Source organism: Paralichthys olivaceus, chromosome 10, assembly GCF_024713975.1.
Source record: "Paralichthys olivaceus isolate ysfri-2021 chromosome 10, ASM2471397v2, whole genome shotgun sequence".
In the NCBI taxonomy this organism is placed as follows: Eukaryota; Metazoa; Chordata; class Actinopteri; order Pleuronectiformes; family Paralichthyidae; genus Paralichthys; species Paralichthys olivaceus.
Genome location: NC_091102.1, coordinates 22005345 through 22024611, shown reverse-complemented (window position 1 = coordinate 22024611; position 19267 = coordinate 22005345). Strand labels below are relative to the sequence as shown.

Genomic DNA, 19267 nt, shown 5'->3' with positions numbered 1-19267 from the left:
TGGTGCATTTTGTTTTTAACCCGAAACGTGTTTTTTTCTCCGGCTGTTTATTTAGCATGAAATCTTTTTTATTGTCCAGTATTGTTCTTTATGTATGAATGACTGTATATGTGAGTATCTATGGAAAACGTGTTTTGCATATTTTACATGCATGTTAAATGTGATTTTATTCATTAATGTGGTCTTTTCTCATTCAATCACACTTTTGGTCATTTTTTCTCTCACTTGTTTCTATATAATGAATTTATTCTCATCCCTCGCCTTTTAAAAACCAAATTGAAAACCTTTAATTAACAAGTTCCTTTAACTCACCTATGTTACAAGATTATAACATCATTGTGTTTTATTCTATTTTATGTTTCTACGCGTTTCTATCTTCTACTTTTGTTTATTTTTCCTTCAACCTTAAAATTGTATATTTACCTCTTTTACTTTACTCTTTTTAAGTCCTTAAACTTATTTTAAACTGAACTTTCTACATTTTCTATTGACATATTTAGATTTGTATCTCTGTGGTGTTTAGAATGTCCCTGTGTGAATCTACCTGTGTGTATGACATGTGCTTAATAAATAAAACTCCCTTGACCGAAAATGGTGTGGTTGACGAACTAAGTCGAACACGGAAGTGCACAGCAGTGTATCCTCTCTACGCTCCAGTGTCTCCGGGGCAGCACAGACATGCGCACCGGTGCTAACAGCCTGCGGTCGTGTTCGGACAAACAGCGCCTCTGCGTGGACGGGGAACAGTCAGACCTGTCACTATGTTACAAGATCTACGTGCATGTCTTCAATCTGTCCCAGCTGGAGACAGACAGCGGGTAGGAGACCTTGTGTAACGCGACGTACTGAGGTCACAGTCCCCCGGACCTCGCTCTGAGGTTAGCTGTCGATAGCGTGATGCTGCGGCGCTAGCACAGAGCAGCTATCGTTCGTCAACACGCTAGCGTCCAGCAGCAGCATGGAGAGGCTGCGCTGAGAAAGACATCGTTTCCCAGTCCATGCGTTTTTTCCTCCCCCGAGCCGCTGCGGTGGGTTTTACTCTGTCAACTGTGGCCAAAGCAATGAGCTCTGTAGCGGCGACATCCTCCGAGCCTCCGGGCCTGCGAGCAGCGGCCAGCCGAGATGCGTGCCCCGGGAGCCCGCTGCAGAGGCTGCCTGCGGTGCCCGGAGCCCCCCCGAGCCGGGTGAACGACCTGCTGCTGCTGCGGCCTGACGCGCGGAGCCAGGGGGATTCCGAACCCGAGGAGAAGAGCAGCAGACATGTTGTGTTTTTCCACGGAGACATACAGGTGAGTGGGAGCTGAAGTCATCCAGGGGCGTGGGGTCCTCAGACCCACGATCACTGATGCTTTGAATCACCTTATAGTGACTCGATTATCTTTATTCCCACACGTTCGAGTTGTTGCACTGTTGTTGAGGGTTAGGGGAAGAGGAAGCCGTTGATTGTTAAGCCACATAAGGCAAGTTGTGATTTGATAATGTGGGCTATACACATATAATGCGATTGATTGACATTCACTGTTGTTTACAGTGGACCTGAGGCACACATTCTCATCAGAGGTGATTGTTTCTGCACAGCTCCAGTACAACCTGTGAGAAAACAGCTGACTCAAGTTCAAACTGGATATTTGTTCTTAACAGACTGAGTGCATAGACTGTAAACACTCAGCTTTGTGATGAGTGTAAAGACCACATACAGTTAATAAATATCACCCCTACTGGACAACTGCTGTGTGTCTTGCAGATGTTAAGTTTTAATGTCTTTGACAAAGCATATGACGCATAATTGGTGTCACATGTTACTGTTAAAGATTAGCAGGGGAACAACCCAGCTCGGGGGAACCATGACCTGCACATCATCGTAAACAGGAGCCTGTTTTATAATGACTGTTTCCCTCTTCATTGGGTAGAGTAATGAGTCTGCTGTCACTTTAGGACGCACATCTGAGAGAGGACTTCCACATGTGGGGGCAGATATTTGACCCTGTAGCACTGGACTGCTTTCAGCGAAGTTGATATCAAGTGAAGTTTATTTATATGGGTGTTCATAAAAGTCTGTTTAGAGCTTTTGTCCGAACGTTTCACTGAAAGCAGCACTTCTCTCCTCACCAAATCAAACCCTATCACACAGAGCTGTCACTGCAGATATTCCTGTTTGTGTATTTGTGTCACATTTGGCTGTGGGCTGGAGCAGTGTTTCGACAATCATTCCCCATTTTCTCTGAGCAGGAGCTGAAACTAATTAAATTTGGAGAAGTTTGGGGTTTGGAATCACAAAATAATTGAAATGTACACACTGGACACTAAAGTGACACTATAGTGAGGGTATCAAAAGACAGTTCTATAAATACATTAAGATATCGTGCAACACAAACATGTTGAGTGAGTCTAAATATCTGTGTAATATGGTTTTTACATCTAAGGAGCAATGAACAACAGCAGGATTTATGATCCGTACTGCAGCCCACCACAAGGTGGTGACCAAGATGCTTTGGCTACACTATCGGGGAACAGTTACTGTATATCATCCATCTTTACATATGGCATCTTATCTTATCTTACCTGCTTTACCTATATGGTTTTTAAAAACATAAATTGATTTTATTTTCATCAATAACAAACTACTCTGCTGTTACCGGTGTCCTGAATAGTAATTTTTTCAGAATGAAACATCATAGTTTAAAAAAAAATGGGTATGGGGAAACTGTGGAGGCGATCAGTAAAGAGGAGGGGTGTTTCTGAACATATGTGCAGTTCTGGGCCAGCCTGGTAATGGCTTTGGGTTTTAGATTGTGCAAAGCCGTGTCAGATATTCTTTGTTTTCATTTTTTAGGTAGGTGAAGAGTTCTCACTCATCAAGTACATGTGTCTAGATGAGTTACAGGAGCTTAAGCATCACACGTGTCTTTCTTTTCTCATTTCTCTAATGAGTTAAAGAGCCTCCTTAATTTATTCTGGCTTTTCAAGTGTCCAGTCCCTCTGTTCACTGTCCTCATCTGCAATTCATTAGGCAACTTTCTCCACAAGTGTTAATATTCCCACAGTGTGCTGGTATTTCCCAGGAGATGCTCATATATGCGCTGGATGCCCTCACCGTGATGTTTCCATATAAATAAAAAAGAATGAAGCCTCTGTGTTCAGGACCACACACCAACAGTGTGACAGCACACTGAGAAGAAGCTGCTGATGGAACTAATTAGGTGGACCAAAGGTCAGACTCACCACGGCTGTGACCAGCAGTTTTGGTCACAGATTGAAAACGACATTTGTTAAAAAATATTTTTGCAATGTTAGTGTGTTCCATCTTAAGGTTTTAAGTGTTTAAAGGCCCATTAACATGGCCACTGCAAATCCATCTCCTCCCTAGCAAGAGTTAAATTATACAACATGCAGTCGTTGCATCGTGTGAAGCTGTGTAAGATCTGTGCTAACAATCTAATTTTAGACAGACTGGGGGATTAGCTGTTTATACTTGGACACAAGCAAATGCAGAGTGATGCTACATGAACATATCCTATTTTCTGTGAGTCCAGTATGTGCAGGTAAAACGTGTATTTAAAGTTTAACCGTCTATTTGTGTGTGCTCTTTGTGCAGAACTTCCAGGAGGAGATGGCTGTGCAGCCTGAGGGAGCTCAGTGGCTCTCCTGGAGTCTGGAGCAGGTGGCCTTCACTCTGGGCCAACGTTTCCCAGACCAACATGTTTGGGTGGTCAGAGCCTCACGCATGTATCTCCACAAGTTCAGCTGCTACCGCAACTTTGTGGAGAGCAACATGTTCGGGGCACCGGAGTACTCCCCTGACTATGGAGCGTTTCGCCATCTCAGGTTTTTGGCCTTCTTTTCTGCTCATGTCTGCCAGATTATATTGCACATTAGTTTGAAATGAAGACACTTTCAGCTCCATACACTCATTTGGTAGAGAGGCTGACAAAGAGACAACCGACATAAAGGCTCCATTCTCACATATTGAGCTTTAGAACTTGCAGTAAGCACGTCGTAAAATACTAGACTTAAACTGTGCTGTAATTATTGTGTACATGAGAGTTTTATTATGCCTTTCATTTTCATTTACATGCCTCAGATGATACCACATCATTTTTAAGAGAAATAGTCTTTTTTCATTTGGAAAGGAAAGATTCACATGATAAAATGGTTCTCTCTCATATCTGTCCAGTTGAATATGAAGCTGGAGCCAACCCGTCAGTTAGCTTAGCGTAGCACAAAGACTGGAAACGATGAGGATGGTGTTTTTTTTATGTGTCCAAAATAATACACACCTTGCATTACATCAGTAACTACCAGGAACCAGTTGGACTCGTTATTGTGACACATGCTTTAACGCTGACGAACACATTCAGCTTCATGACTCACTTGTGTTATTTACTTATAACTTGTAGCTGCTATATACTGTAAATGCTGACACACTGATCATTTTGAGTAATAGAAACTATGTGATGACTTTAATTAGTAGTTCTACCAACACTTTTTAGTTTGATAGCCTTTTAAACATAAACATGTTCATTAAATGCTTCGACACGAGCAGCTGTACGGCAACTGAATAATTTAACTGTGCAACTGGCAACAACGATTAGAATCAAAAAGTTAAGTGTAAGATTGTCAATCTGTGCATTTGTATGTTCTTTCTTCTCTCTTTAGAGAGTGGTCTTTCACTTCATGCTCAGGTTTTTGTAATTCTTTCACTCAAAACCCTGTGCTCGCCCTGTGAATGTGAAATCTCGAAGTCCTGCTCTCAAAAAGAAAGACAACACTCTTGAATGAAGAGAAAATATATACATTGGATGCCAGCTTTTGGAACTCAACAGTATTTTGTATGGACAGATCTGAAACAGTACCAAAAAAGTATAGAGGTTTGATACCCGACATTAGTTGCTGGATAATTTTCTAATAATAATTACTGATGATGCCAAGTTCTAAAAAAACATGACAGTTCAAAAAGCTGTACTTTCAAAGAGAAGTGACAAATAGACTGAGAGACACATAGTCAAAGGGAGACGCCTCAAATATTCCCATCGACTCTGAAGGTATCAACACGTCTTCATGAGCTTTTTTAACAATGTACTACAGCCTGTATTGCTGGCATGATTCCCTTGCACTGAATCTGATCAATGTTTCTGTTTGCAGGGCTCTGCTGAGCCACGGCATGGAGAGAGCCAACCTACCAAACCCCCTCCAGCCACAAGGAGGTGCTGATAGCATCCCCTCGGGGTTTTCACTGATGCTGGTAGGCTTCAGCAAAGGCTGCGTTGTGCTGAACCAGATGTTGTACGAGCTGGGCGGGGCCCGCACTGACCCGCAGATGTCCCCTTTCATTAAATGCCTCTCTGCCATGTACTGGCTGGACGGTGGCCACCCGGGGGGCAGTGAAACCTGGGTGACAGACAAGCGGGTGCTGAAGGAGCTCGCTGCCAGCGGGGTGTCAATTCACGCCCACGTGAGCCCCTATGAGGTGTGTGACCCAATGCGGGCCTGGGTGGGCCGCGAGCATAGACAGTTCATCAAAACCCTGGAGGAGTTCGGGGCCTGTCCGAGTAAGAAGCTGCACTTTGAGGATGAGCAGCCCTCCATCGAGAACCACTTCAGGATCATCCAGGAGTTTTGAGTAGCTATGAGCACTTGGATGAGACACACACACACACACACACACACACACACACACACACACACACACACACACACACACTTATAGTTGTGAGGACACTCACTGATGTAATGCATTCCCTAGCCCCTTACCCTTACTTAAACCTAATTCTAACCCCAAAACCAAGCCTTAACCCTCCAACAGCCCATTGAAATTGGCATACACACACACACACACACGCACACGCACACACACACACACACACACACACACACACACACACACACACACAGAAACCTAAAGCTGAATGTTCAAACATTACTGAGCACTTTAGATAGTTAGAATACAGCCTTTGTCTTGTTGGCTGGTTTTACCTCAGTCCTCTGGAGATTTCAGGGCTCAGACTTAGGAGCACATGACAGATGCTGGTGTGTTATGTTTCTTTTCTGCTGCTAAATGCCCTTAATCTGAGGTGGAATGATCAGATAGCCTTCCTCCTTCTCCCTGAGAAGACCTTGGATAAATTGAACATTCAGTGTCTTCCTTCAGGGGCTGCCCCTAAGCTTCAAATAGGCATAATGCTGGTTTAATATTATTTCATGGGATTCAGGGGTTTTTGTGGTAATCCATATACACTAGTAAGTAAAAAACAAAAAAAAAGTAATGCAACCTTAGAAAGCTGATGTGGACGTCCATTACGCTAAACATAAGCCTTTACGTTTGATTCTGCTGCAGAGCTGTGGAATTATATACATGAATGATACTTGATGTTTCTGTTTTATTCTCCTCATGTTTATTGAATGTGTATAAGAGTTCGTGTAAGAGCTCATTACGTTCTCTACATACCTGCACTTGTGTTGAGCTTCTTTAGACACAAGAATGTGTGGAGGTCTAAGCTTTGCTGCCGTGTTCGCCCTCAGACCTCATTAGTTTGTTCTAAAGTGATTCTAGATTGTCTTAACCGGTGGCTGATGATTTAAGCCAAGTACACAGTCAGAACGTTCAAAATGGTTCTGTTATTCCCTCAGTGTGAAGAATGCCAGAGCTTTTCTGTTTGAATGTTTCTTAATATTGACAAATGTGAATTTGCTCCATTTAGTTTTGATCAGATTGTTTTCCTTATAACACATACAACATACCAAATTACCTTGATAAAGGATAGAATAAGACAAACCGATGTTTACAATGTAAACATTTGTCAAAATGTGTTCACAGGATAATGTTTGTGTAGTTTGGTTATGTAGTAATATGACCATGGTCATAGTCATTGTTTATATAGAAATGTACACTGCTGTATGTAAAATGACACATACTTGCTAGTTGTCGGAGATGTGATGAAACTGCTGCTTATCTCAGTGTGGCAGCATGTGTATTAACTTGTATGTCGTGTTCCATTCTGTATGAATCTGTGAGCTAACGTAGCATCTATGCACTGTGCTGACGTCTGCGGCTCATTTCGCTGCCTGTAACTTCAGAGCATTCCATTGGGTTTACTCTCTGTGTGTTAGCGTTGGGCTGTTTACCTACTGCACAGCCAACTGAACACACTGTGCTTCTAACCATCTGCTTGCCGAGTGGTGCCCCTTCGACACCACGCCACTCTGTCCCGTCCCGTTAACGGTTAACCAGTGACAGAGAGCATGGATCACGCCTCCTGAATCAGCAGGTGGCAGCAGTGTGGAGAAATAAAGAACTGAAAAAGAAAACATGTTTTATTTTTCTTTCATTGAACAAAAGACAACGTGCTGCAACAGATATTTTTCTACAATCTTTAATGAGCTTTTTCAGTTTGTTTTGCAATGCCTACATATTAGCCTGCAGTTGATCAGAATATAACACAGATTATGTCTTTTCTTTTAGTCATTTCAGATGCAATCAGAATGCTCATACATTAAAAATATATATAAAATGCAAAATAAACAAACATCTCAAACATGTATTTGCTTGTGCTTGTGGCTGGTTTGACTTGAGTCTACAGTGACTTTCAGTCTGGCTGCAGTTACAGAAGAAGACAAGTGTGACATCAGTGGTAGTTCAGGACTGCCGCCTGAGCACCTCCCGTCCACACAATGAGCACTCACGCACGAGGCCACCGGGTGACTAGCTGCTGAAAAATAACAGTACAATAGCTGTACAAAAACCTACACCACAGCATAAGTCATGTTCAAGTGACAAATAAACAATGCCGGCAAACACGAGCCACTTGTGTCTGACGTTCACGCATTTCATCATCCTGCAGAGAGAGATCCCTGACATCACTGCACTGAAAAACAAGTCCATCCTCTGCAGATCTGTCAAGTTCATCTGGTTGTTACAGACTCTGCTGCAACAGGAAAAGCAGCTTTATTTGTTTATGTACAACTGAGTTTTAAAGGTTTTTCTCAAAGTTAACACTTGAGAAACTTTCTTAGTCCACCTGAATGGAGATTTTTAAGGTGCTATTGCACGTTTAGATACGGTATTAGGAAGAACCATGACCAGACTTATAAAGAAGTTGTTACTCTTGAGATGAAGTAAGATCCGAGCTTATTTCTTCATACAGTAGTAAAAAGAGACAATGTGGCTTCTCCTGTTTCCATAATCTGACAGTATCAAGCTTGTTTGGAGTCGAAACTGCTCACTCAGATTAAATCTCACTGAGAAGAAAAACAAATCTTTTACAGTGTGGTGCTCCAGTTTGAAAGGATGACATCATAAAGATGACAGCATGGCTGTGGCGGGAGACGCCCATCTCCCACACAAAGGCCTTTGTCTCAGCTGGTGACAACAACAAACAAATACAACATGGACTTATTCAGTTTGGCACCTGGCAACTACAGGAGGAATGTTTGGAGGTTAAGAGCAAGTTGCTGGTGCTGCACTATAGAGGTGGTGGAGGGTTTTTTTTTTTTTCATTCAAGTCTCACTTGAACAAAAGATGGCACTTCCTGTGAGAGAACAGCATTTACATGACATGACATTACAGTTACTCTTTTGGCAGCGACTTCCAAGTAAGCGCCCCATATTTCACATGATACAGTGGCTCTGTTGCACTTCTTGAGACAAACATCCATCTCCGTTTTTTTTTTTTTAAAAAAACATAGCATCACTCCCACAAGTCCTTCATGCCTACAAATCTCAAAAGCCAACAACCAAACAGTTCGACATTTTGGGAAATACTCAAATGTCCCATTTGTCAAAAACTGCTCCTTTACATGCTTCGTTCAAGACATGCACTTCTCAAAAAATCCCCTTCTCTTGACTAAAACCACCTGACTCATCCATCCTTACTTCCTATTTCCACCTGAAAACGAATCCTTACTTTCAACTTCCCAATTTGCTGCAGTCCAACATTTATTAGTCATTATAATGTAACTGCAACAGCATCTTGTTCTAAATTACACCAGAATCGCTCAAAACCACTCGCCTCCCACCAGAATCCTTCTTAAAATACATGTGAGCACATTATTTACATACAAATATAAAGTATACGTCCAACACATAAATAATAATTATTTTTTATCATAGGCCTATGAAAATAATGTTAGGAAAAGGAAACAAAGTGAGCAGAGAGTGAGCAGCATGCCCTGAGATGAAAACACTAGGAACAAATCACCTAACCCAGGACGAGAGGAGCTTGTAATGCCGACGCTGTGTAAGCAGAAGGAATGGCTTTGGTGAGGGATTCAAAGACAATGAATCTGTCAAGGACACACAATCATACAAACCTTCATAAATAGCTCCTGTTGTGCTTATCAATTCTGAACTTGTGCTAATGAAGCTAAGTGCTGAAATGTTTCTCTCCTGCCTTGCTGAGGAAATCATCTGAGTAAGTTCAGGTGTGGCATGTGAATGACTCGTGAGTTTTATATAGAGTCAGAACAACTTTGTGTTAAGTTACTGAGGGAGGATAAAGAGGGATTCCATCAGTACCATGATTTGTTTCTACCAGAATAACCTGAAAACAAGATTAAGACTAAACGTGCAGGTTTCCAGGTTTTGTTGAAGGGGGCCACATTATGGTTCCAGTTATTAAATTGAGTTTTGTCTGAAGCCCTGAGCTAATTTGAACCCTTCATCTGGAGCAGACATGGAGAACATGACAGTTTGACATCAGGGGACAAGGCAAAAAAAATTGGAATGTAGTATACTTGTGTGTGATCGTGTCCTTCTGCTGGTTGTTATTCAAGTGATAGTGCTGCGGGGAAGGGAGTGACATGGACAGCAGTGTGTCCTCTCAAAAAACAGTGGCCAATGTGAGACGCAACATACAAAGCCAAGCCAAAACCTGATTTCCCATGATGCTGCTGTCCTTCGGCCCCCAGCTCTCATCCCACATGCCAATAAGGACACGATCACACTTCCTGCCTGCGGAGGTTCTTCTCTCCACATCACACAAACAGTAGCTGTAACAAGAACACTTCACATCCCACCTTAAGGCAGAGTGCAGTTGGTTAATAAAACTATACAAGAGAAGTATTGCATAGATTTCCCTGGAGTGACTGGCCTTCATCAGTACAGGGACAGATAAACAGAGCTGGCTCATGCAGCCCTTGGAAATATCAAAGATCTGAACAATGAAAATAATTAAATACTTTAGGTTAAACACACTGCATTAATAGACATGCACATTTTCACTTTTAACAGCATCAGTGACAGATCTCAAAATATAGCTGGTTATCTTTGGTTTGAGTGGTTGATCTTGGAATTTTGCAAATTAGTGAGATATGAACACAACCTAAGTACTTTTGAGTGGCGGGCAGCATATGGCTGCTTGTTTTGGGGGGGGGGGGGGGTTTAAAAGAATTAAAAAACTCAGAGGAAGAGGTGGGCACCCCCACCTTTGATTCCTCCCCTTTTTACTTTTTCAAAAGTCACCATCCCCAGGGGCAGATGTTTCCTCGTCAAAGCGAAACCTCTTTGAGTGCGAGTGTGGGGACTCCAGGAAGTTCTCCTTGTCTTCAGGGTCTTCCGGCGGCGCTGCCCACTTGGTGCCACAGCTCCTCTCACGGGTGGTGCGGGTGATGGTGGTGGGGTCAGGGCTCAGACACAGCTGCTGCTGCCACAGCCACGGGTGGCTCATACACTCTGCAGCACTGGGCCGGTCCCTGTGGTCAAAGCACAACGTAACGCACTTAGAAAGCACCACTGTAATGGTCAGAGTTCAGTCAATCTAGGCCTAAAGACAATCATCGTCATTAATATGCTGGGTTTCTGCTCATTTGATCTGTTGATTAATAATTATATTATTGTTGCTTATAACTAACAAAAAGGATCTCATTATATTTGTGCATAAAATTAATTTCTTTGGTGTAAAAATAAAAATCAGAGCTTTATTGGCACTGGGATGTGCAAGCTGCACTGGTGTGTGAATCCTTTACACTTTGCATGTTGGCCAGAAATGTCATCACTTCCACCGGCGCCTAACGTCGTTTAGACTAGTCGTTCACCTCCCAAGTGTGGCTGGAGCAACATGCAGGAGAAAAGAGTCTGCGAAAAGGTCCCTGTTTACAGACATCTACATTACCCCTCATTAATGAGGGAGCGTAGAGGTTGCCGGATGGTAAACACTTTGTATAGACTGTTGGTAAAGACTGGGCATTTTGAGGAAAAACCTCCACAACCAGTTTGTCAGGGCAAGACTCCTCCTGGTGGAAACAAGCCAGGGCCACAACCGTTTAGTTTGTTTCTTCTTTCCCTTTTTCTATCAGTGTGGTGGCATTTTTCTCAGCAGCAACACCTAGCATTTAGGATAAGACTGGACCGAATTGCTGCCCCTCAAGCGCGAGTTTGAAAAGGAAAGGTGTCGTGTCAACATCCCAGTGTGCACAGAGTGTACTATGACGAATCCGTCAAGCCTATCAGCAGTTTGAGGCGCTAACACTGTTACCATGTTTACTCACTCTGGTGCTTTGACCAGCAGCTTGCGGATGAAGTCCACAGCCAGCTCAGACACCCTGGAAAAGGCCTCCGTGCTGTAGTCCACGTTCACCTGGGACACGTTCAGATACGTCTCCTGCTTGTCATCCCCGACAAACGGTGACTCGCCTGTCACCAGCATGTAAGCTATAACGCCCACACTCCTGCGGAAAGAAAGGACATGGAGGATAAAGGACACAGTGAAAACAAAGACTGGAGCACATGTGGGATGAAGGCATACAAGACAGACGATAATATCAAACTTCATGAACAAAAGGAAAATAAAAATATCCTATTACAGAGCCTGTGGTTTGTGGATTTACACTGAAATGGATCACCTCAATCAAAACAAATTTGAACAAATCATTTGGTTTGAAAAACAGAGTCAAACTGTGTGTAGCAGTATCACAAGACATGAAATTGCAGTTTCTTTCAAATCAGCACAATGTATTATGAAGAGCTGGTGAAGATTTTCCAGTCAGCACTCACCACAGGTCAGTCGCTGTTGTGATTGGTTCATAATTCAGGATCTCTGGAGCTGCAGGAAAGAAACAGTCAGCCATTTTACCAGCGTAAGGCCCAAAGTCTCACAGAAAAGCAAAGATATCTAAACTAAACAACTGAGCAAATCAAATTTGGATATCTGTATAGTTAATTCATATAGTTTTTTTTTTCCTCTCTTTTGATACTGCATTGTCAAATAGATTTTCCAATTTCAAGAAGGCCAAAAATGAAAATTCACTCACTATCTACTCACCACTATACCGATGGAGGGGTGCTGCAGTTCTTGTGATAACTTGTGCGAATCGTTAGAACCTGCAAGTATTGCGAGAACTCGCTATAGCTGCAGCTACTGCAGCACTAACTTGGAGGAGGATAACAGCGAACATTTAGAGTAAAAACATGGTGTAACTGATCATTAACCATTTAGAGTCAAATTTAAATGTCGGGGCGTACAGACACTTGGATGCCAACACAGGATGGAGGCATTTTATGTTTTTTTCTCATTGTTTTTTAACATTTGTGTGTGGTCACCATTTATTTCAACTGTATTAGATTTGGCTGCAACGCTGTTTAACCCCAGAAACTCCATAGGCATTTTGTGGACCCTTCCATGAAACATGTTGTCTTCTTTACAACAGATTCTTGAGGCCAGTGTGAATGGATTAAATCCAGTATTTCTTGTATGGCAGTAGGACTGTATTTACAGAGAATTCATCTCAGTGCACATGTAATGGAATGCTAATGCAAAGCAAATTTGTTCTATATAACCTTTTCTATCTAATATCTCTTTTCCACAGTGTTACTAACTTTTCTGTGGTTTACGTTGGCAGATGTCTGATCATGCCTGGTGTCTTTGAGTAATCAAAGCCTGTATTATGTACAATCACCTTACCCACATATTCAGGTGTGCCAAGAATCTCTCTGAGCTCTCCAACCGCACCCAATCTACGTGCCAGGCCAAAGTCTACAATCTTTATATCTCCTAGAGGTGACAGGCTGGTCAGGAGAATATTCTGTGGCTGAGGTGGAAAAAAACAAAGAGGAAACACATGCTGTGAAAGCAGAAGTGGTGTTAAGATAAGAGGTACTTTTAACTTGGGAACCAAACTTATAAGTCTAAGAGGTGTTTAGTTTTCTGTAAGTATTTCTAACAGGGCTGTTTGTTTAAGTCTAGAAAATGTATTGACCATATGTCACTGTGAACACATGATTAATAAATGTTGGCTTCATTCTCTACAAAAGAATGTGAATGAGGTTGTTGAAAGAAAACTCTTCCCTTTAGAGGACATTTGCATAAATATATATACTGTGCATGTGCATGCAAACCTTGAGGTCTAAGTGCACCAGGTTGCTCTGGTGGAGGTAGTGGACTCCCTCCAGTGTTTGCCTGATCAGTCTGATTATCTGTGCCTCTGCCAGCAGCTCCTCAGACACACAGTGATCAAATATCTCTCCACCTGCAGCACTGACCAAAGAGAAAACACAAATATGCTGTAAATACACAAACACACTAATATCCGAGTAAATTAAATCCCTAGGCAATTTTGTTGCATCTGATGTAGTTTTGATGTGGTGGTGAAAAGAAGCATAATAAACTGTATTCATGGCCTGGTGGTTTAACCTGTAGTCAGAGAGTTATCTGGTTAAGTCTTGTTGAGCAAACCTGTTCTTGTTATTCACTGTAATGCACTGTGGTTAATCATGTCACCCAAACACACAGAGACAGACTAGTCCATCTGACGTTTATACACTAGTTCAGTCCCCGTTCTAAACATGTTTGGAATGGGCCGCTTGCTTGCCTGACTTTATTACATTTCAACTTATTCAGGCCTCAGTTGGTATTTCTCCTTGTCCAGACTTTCTTAAAGTTGTTCACACTGACTTTGCTCTGAGGAAGTGACACATAAAGGCGTGGTAACAAAATCACTTTACCTTCTTGGTCTTACATATAGTTTCTGTTTTGATGATACAAGAGGCTAGATGAATGATATGCCAGACAAGGAAGAACAAATGTTCAGTCCAGTGATCTTTATCCAGAGTTTCAGACCTATTATACTGTATACATGTGCTAATAAACCTGTGCTATATAATACCTGTTTGGTATTATATAAAAGGCAGATTATGTAGTAGCTCCTTGACACAGGACAAACAGAACTTTGACCTTAAAAAGGCATTTACAGGACTGTGCTATGCGTCAGAGCAACTGAGCCAGTGTTAACAGTGTTAGGTGGAAAAGACTAATTAAATGTGATGTGTCATATGCTCAAACAAAAAGATATGATAAATGTTTCCGCTTCATATGGACTTACTATTCCAGCACTAAGACGATGTCGTGATCCGTCTCATAGGCAGCGTGCAGGTTGACCACTCGGGCATTGTTACGGGCCATCTCCAGGACGGCCATCTCATGAATGACATCAGCCCGGCAGTCGCGGCCTCTCCTCCTTTTCCGTAGGAACTTAGCAGCAAACACTTTGCCTGAGGCCTTCTCCACACAGCGCTTGACCACTGCAAACTTCCCCCTGAGAGAGTGGACATACGATTAATGAAGACCCATATTAGACACAAAGAACAGTTTCATTAGATTGTTTTAAAAGTACTAGTGCAGTGCCATTCCGTTTGGATTGGGCTGTTTGCTTTCCACTTCAGAGTTAGTCCTTGTCATTAGTGAGTCCTCCTCAAACAGTTCTACAATATACTGTCACTTTTTACTTGTTTGTGTGCTCGATGTGGTGTGCAGAGCTTTTTATAAACAGTCTACAGTGCAGAGTGAAGTTACATTCATCATTGCTGTTCACATGTAGCTTGTATCTAAGTTTGAATGATTAAACTGATTTTTTTTTCATACATTGTATGTTGGCTATTTCAGAGGTCTGTTAAGCAATCAACACTATCTTTCAAAATAAAACCTCTGTAATTCAGCTCGATATTAAGCATTCCACCAATTGTAGTAATTCTATGTTGTTGCAATGACAGATCATCGCATGTGCTGTGTGTCTGTGTCTCAGTTAGATGAAAAAAATAATCATATCATCAAAATGGCAGCGATTATTTGCCCCAGTTGCAGACTGCTGCTCCAAGGACATAGAAGAAGACATGTTCAACTCAGTCCACAGACTGAAGGCACACTGCCCCCATTGACTGCTGTTTGACTGTTTATTCCACTTTTCTTAATATTGAACATATCACTTGTCCAAAACGCACCAGAATGATACTAATAGAGGAAAACACATGTGTGCCATGTGTGAAGTCAACATGTGAGCGGCCTGGTGTTGACACTGAAACCATGTCAAGATAATCAGGGTAATTGCTCATGAGACTGGGCAGAGACAAGTAGCTACTGGCTGCTACATTAAACCATCATGATTCATCCATGCTGATGAACCTGAAAAGCAACAATTCAACTATACAGAATTATCAACAGCACTCAGCATGATGTTATTGACGCAGAAGTCAGCTAACGCACCTACGAGGGTGGGACAATTTGATTTGTCATCACTACACCTAGCATTCTATTGGTTGGTATTTTTTTGACAGCGTTGCAGCACAAAAAGATTCAAAAGCAAACAGAAAATTCCAAGAGCAGGATGAGAACTCCAAGATCAGACATTTCAAATGTGCACAGAAGCAGCATGAGAGCTTGGAGAGGAGTTGCAGCTAGAATGTAGGAAATCTGTTAGAGCAACAAAATATCTGAGTGCAAGTGCACAGTGTGAGCACAATCTGATCGCGAGGTTTTGAGTAAAAGCATTATAAAATCTAAACATGAAATCAATGTCCTTATCTCAAATGAAAAGACAAAGCTCTTAAATAAAGAAAGGGATAAAAGCATAAGGCACAAGGCCAACAAAAGAAAAACAAAACTCATCTAAAAATAACAACTTAGCACCAATAGCAATGACTGTGAAGGTTATAGACCCAGAAGGACTTTCCTTACACAATAGAACAATGGCACTAAACTAACCTACTCCTGTGTCACCATCTATCACTGTTACTAATCGTGTATTCATGCAGTTCTGGCATTTGATGCAAAAAATAGTTTGGGTGCATTTTTAAAGCTGAGCAGGAGGTTGGGGGCACTGGGGAGACCTCTGTCATGTGTTGTCATCATTCTATTAATGATACAGTTACTGAAAGAGTGATCCAGAAATCTACTTTTGTTTTCCAGAGAAGTTGGTTGACTTGTGTAAGACAGACAAAATAGTTACAGTGAGAAAATTAAGAAGCAGAGGCCAGCGATACCTCGTCTCTCAAATGAGCCAAACTCCAAAACTGCTGGACCACATAATGCAACTTGAAAATTGTTTATTTCATGCCTCCTTCTGATAATGAATGCGTTCTATTAAAAATGTATAGTCTCCAGACACTGTTAGGAGTGAAAACATAGCCTCCTAGGTGAGGGTAACAACTAACACATTGTTGACAGTAAATAAAGTTGAGAGATACTGTCGGACAAAGAAATAAGGAAATGCCGTGAGACAGAAATGATACTGTTAAAGGGCAGCATCTATTTATCTGAAATTATCTTTTACCAGACCTGTGAATTTCTCATATGTTAAGAAGTCAGATGTAGAACTAGAACATTTTAAGCCGAACAATTAACAAACTTCCTGTTTTGATACCAACACACATACACACAGTGAACAGAAGTGGCATGTGTCATTTCTCCTTTTCTAAAGTCTGGTTTGCACATGTGCTCGTTTCCTTCCTCCGGTCATGAAAGCAGAGTTGTACGGTATTTGGTGTGTGTGTGATACATTACTTCAAACACACCACTGATGTGATCATGTTTGTGGTCATCGACCATCAGCTGTTGCCATGGCTCACACATGGTGCCAAACACACGACAAAGGTCTACTGTAGCACGATCAAGTCGGTCCCCTGGCACCGCGAGGCCCTCGTGTTTACGCTGCTAACAAGTCTTACAGTCCAGAATCCGCACGCAGCTAAAATGAATACAGTGATTTGCTTGATCTTTACTAAGCCTTCGAGCAAACAGAAATTACAGACAACACAAACTAGAGTATACATTGCTATAAATTATTAGTTGATGGACACAGTTTCCTTGATGAAGAAGTTGTTTAAGTTGCTGTAAGTGTTTTCTATTGTCCATATGTGAAAATGATTCAGTTTTAACTCTCATGTCATCTAAATCTATAAAGTGATTCAATACTGTCTGTATCTTTAGTCTTGACCCTCATTAATTAGCATGTAAATGCTACATCGCACATTTTCTTCACATTCAGTCAAACAGTGAAATCCTGGGCTTGTTAAGGCAAGACGCATTTGTTACGACATCATCTGCTTGCTTTTGTGTTATTGAACAGCACTGTTGTACCACCAGTGAATTAGGGAATGATTAGTTCCATGGTTGCTAACAATCAGGAAATGAAGTTTGTTTTCATCACGGCTGATTGTAAAGAAAGCCCAGAACAAAGTCTGAGGTGACATCTTCAAATTGATCGCTTTGAACGATCAACACTCCGAATATAAAATGATAAATCTCACTCTACAGAGAAAATTCCTCTTTTTTGTGAAACTGGAATAAACATCGTCTTATTGTAGCTTTATTTGACTGGCTAATGGAAACACTATCTATCTATATATGCATTCAGTTTATGACATTCGACTGTTTAAACTGCAAATGGAAGTGTATGACAGACTTGGACTGTTCTTGATCCACTGATGAGACTTTTCCAAAGACTGTCATCGACTGTCAGCGACATCTCGGTAATGAAATCCAGCCCCAAAGTGGAACCATTATTAAAAGTAGTAGTATATTAACAACCTGAGTTAATATCACATACTCTTAATTCCTGTAAGTAGAATTGATATCGTGAGAGTGCATGGGTGAAGAAGCTCTCGGCTTCGTGCAGGTTGTGCCTCTGACCCTGTGTGTGCAGGAGCAGTCAGACATGTTTCCCTCACCTCCCCAGCTCTCCGGTCACTTCGTACACACTCTCCAGGGGCTCCGCGCTGATCGGGGTCTGAGTTTCCCCGAGCAGACCTGCGGAGAGTCCGCTGCGACTGTCCAGTCTCCTCCGAGACATCTTCCCTCTCCTGTCACCCCTGCTGCCGGCTAACGGACTGAACACCGGGCTACGCGCTAAGCTAACGAGAGGTGGACGGTGAAACTAAGCTAAACGGGCTAGCGAGCAGCAGCTACATCAATTACATGTTAATGTTAGCTCAACCCGGTGACCGTGCTATTGTTCAGATCAGATTACCGACTGCGGTTAGCTCAACTGCGGCTAACGGAGTTAGCTCTACGGTGAATGTCGCGGGTTTAAAAGTGAGCGAGAGAGACTTTCCCGAGCTGAGGAGCAGCGGGGACTGAGTCAAAGCTCCGGCTAGGACCGAGAGTTGTTGCTAAACCCTCCACAGCGTCGCTACGAGCCTCCGCTGCCCAGGAGAGAAGTTGATCCCCGGAGTCCTCGCTCGTTCTCTCATCCTCCGTTTGACACTCGCTGGACACGTCACGCCCTGGCGCATGCGCACCGTCGCCACGTTTGAAAAAAAGCCGTAATGTTGAAAGTGAGTCGCACTCGGCGGCGGAGGCAGGCGCGCGACCTGCTCACTGACCGTCAGACCACAGACGGCTCAAGAAACACGAGTCACGCAAGCGACAGACGTTCATAGATCAAACCGAAGCTTTGGCTTTAAGATGGCCCAAAAAAGTTACAGGTCAAAAGTCTAACTTTCGAATCCATTCGGGATACATAATAATAATAACAACAGCAATCATAATGGATTTCAGGAGATAATCGAGAAAATGTGTCAGAGCTCTGAGTAACGTTGATGTGTTAAATGAAAGCTTGACTGCCATAAATATCTAAAGTATAAGTTTCAAGTATATTAGGGAGCAGACATTTGTATTGTTTTGTTTTCTAATCATAAAACACTAATGTTATACTTGAAATCGTTTATTTTGCTATGCAATCTAAAAATGTTGATTTTAAAGTATGAATAATTGATTGAATTTTATAGAAGTTAATAAATTATATAAACGTGTACTATGCTTGCATGCGTATGTATTCATATCTCAAATACTGGAAATAAGTCCAACCTCTGCGATAATGCATCAAATTTGTGATCCAAAAGTCTAAATTATCCATATATAAATTGTCCAACATTTCCAACACAATAAACCATTAACATTTAATACTCTTCACACATTTTAAATGTAGTTAACATTTCCTAGTATGTCATAATTATCTCTTAGTAGTTTTACCTTGCCATACTAATTGTTCATTTTCCATTTCTAAC

At 41.9% G+C, this 19267-nt stretch overlaps 2 protein-coding genes across 2 annotated transcripts; one reads left to right on the top strand and one right to left on the bottom strand.

Annotated features, from left to right (window-relative positions):
• The first annotated feature begins 654 nt into the window (after positions 1-654).
• c10h2orf69 (chromosome 10 C2orf69 homolog) lies at positions 655-10370 on the top strand. The gene is made up of 3 exons (XM_020099712.2): positions 655-1289; positions 3596-3825; positions 5143-10370. The coding sequence occupies exons 1-3, from the start codon at positions 999-1001 to the stop codon at positions 5618-5620; spliced, it is 999 nt and encodes a 332-aa protein (XP_019955271.1). The 5' UTR covers positions 655-998; the 3' UTR covers positions 5621-10370.
• On the bottom strand, positions 7355-18532 carry stk17b (serine/threonine kinase 17b (apoptosis-inducing)). Its single transcript, XM_020099711.2, has 7 exons — positions 17930-18532; positions 14311-14523; positions 13328-13466; positions 12894-13020; positions 11987-12035; positions 11482-11661; positions 7355-10686 (listed from the first exon to the last, which is right to left on the bottom strand). The coding sequence occupies exons 1-7, from the start codon at positions 18049-18051 to the stop codon at positions 10446-10448; spliced, it is 1071 nt and encodes a 356-aa protein (XP_019955270.1). The 5' UTR covers positions 18052-18532; the 3' UTR covers positions 7355-10445.
• Between the last annotated feature and the right edge of the window lie 735 nt (positions 18533-19267).

What these genes read in the sequence shown, in the direction of transcription:
- c10h2orf69 (XM_020099712.2), top strand. Translation starts at nt 999, where the DNA reads ATGCGTTTTTTCCTCCCCCGAGCCGCTGCGGTGGGTTTTACTCTGTCA. An exon ending in TTTTCCACGGAGACATACAG is followed by an intron (nt 1,290 to 3,595) that starts GTGAGTGGGAGC and finishes CTCTTTGTGCAG; the next exon opens with AACTTCCAGGAGGAGATGGC. An exon ending in GGAGCGTTTCGCCATCTCAG is followed by an intron (nt 3,826 to 5,142) that starts GTTTTTGGCCTT and finishes TTCTGTTTGCAG; the next exon opens with GGCTCTGCTGAGCCACGGCA.
- stk17b (XM_020099711.2), bottom strand. Translation starts at nt 18,051, where the DNA reads ATGTCTCGGAGGAGACTGGACAGTCGCAGCGGACTCTCCGCAGGTCTG. An exon ending in TGGTGCACTTAGACCTCAAG is followed by an intron (nt 13,021 to 13,327) that starts GTTTGCATGCAC and finishes TTTCCACCTCAG; the next exon opens with CCACAGAATATTCTCCTGAC. An exon ending in TGGCACACCTGAATATGTGG is followed by an intron (nt 12,036 to 12,893) that starts GTAAGGTGATTG and finishes TCTTTCCTGCAG; the next exon opens with CTCCAGAGATCCTGAATTAT.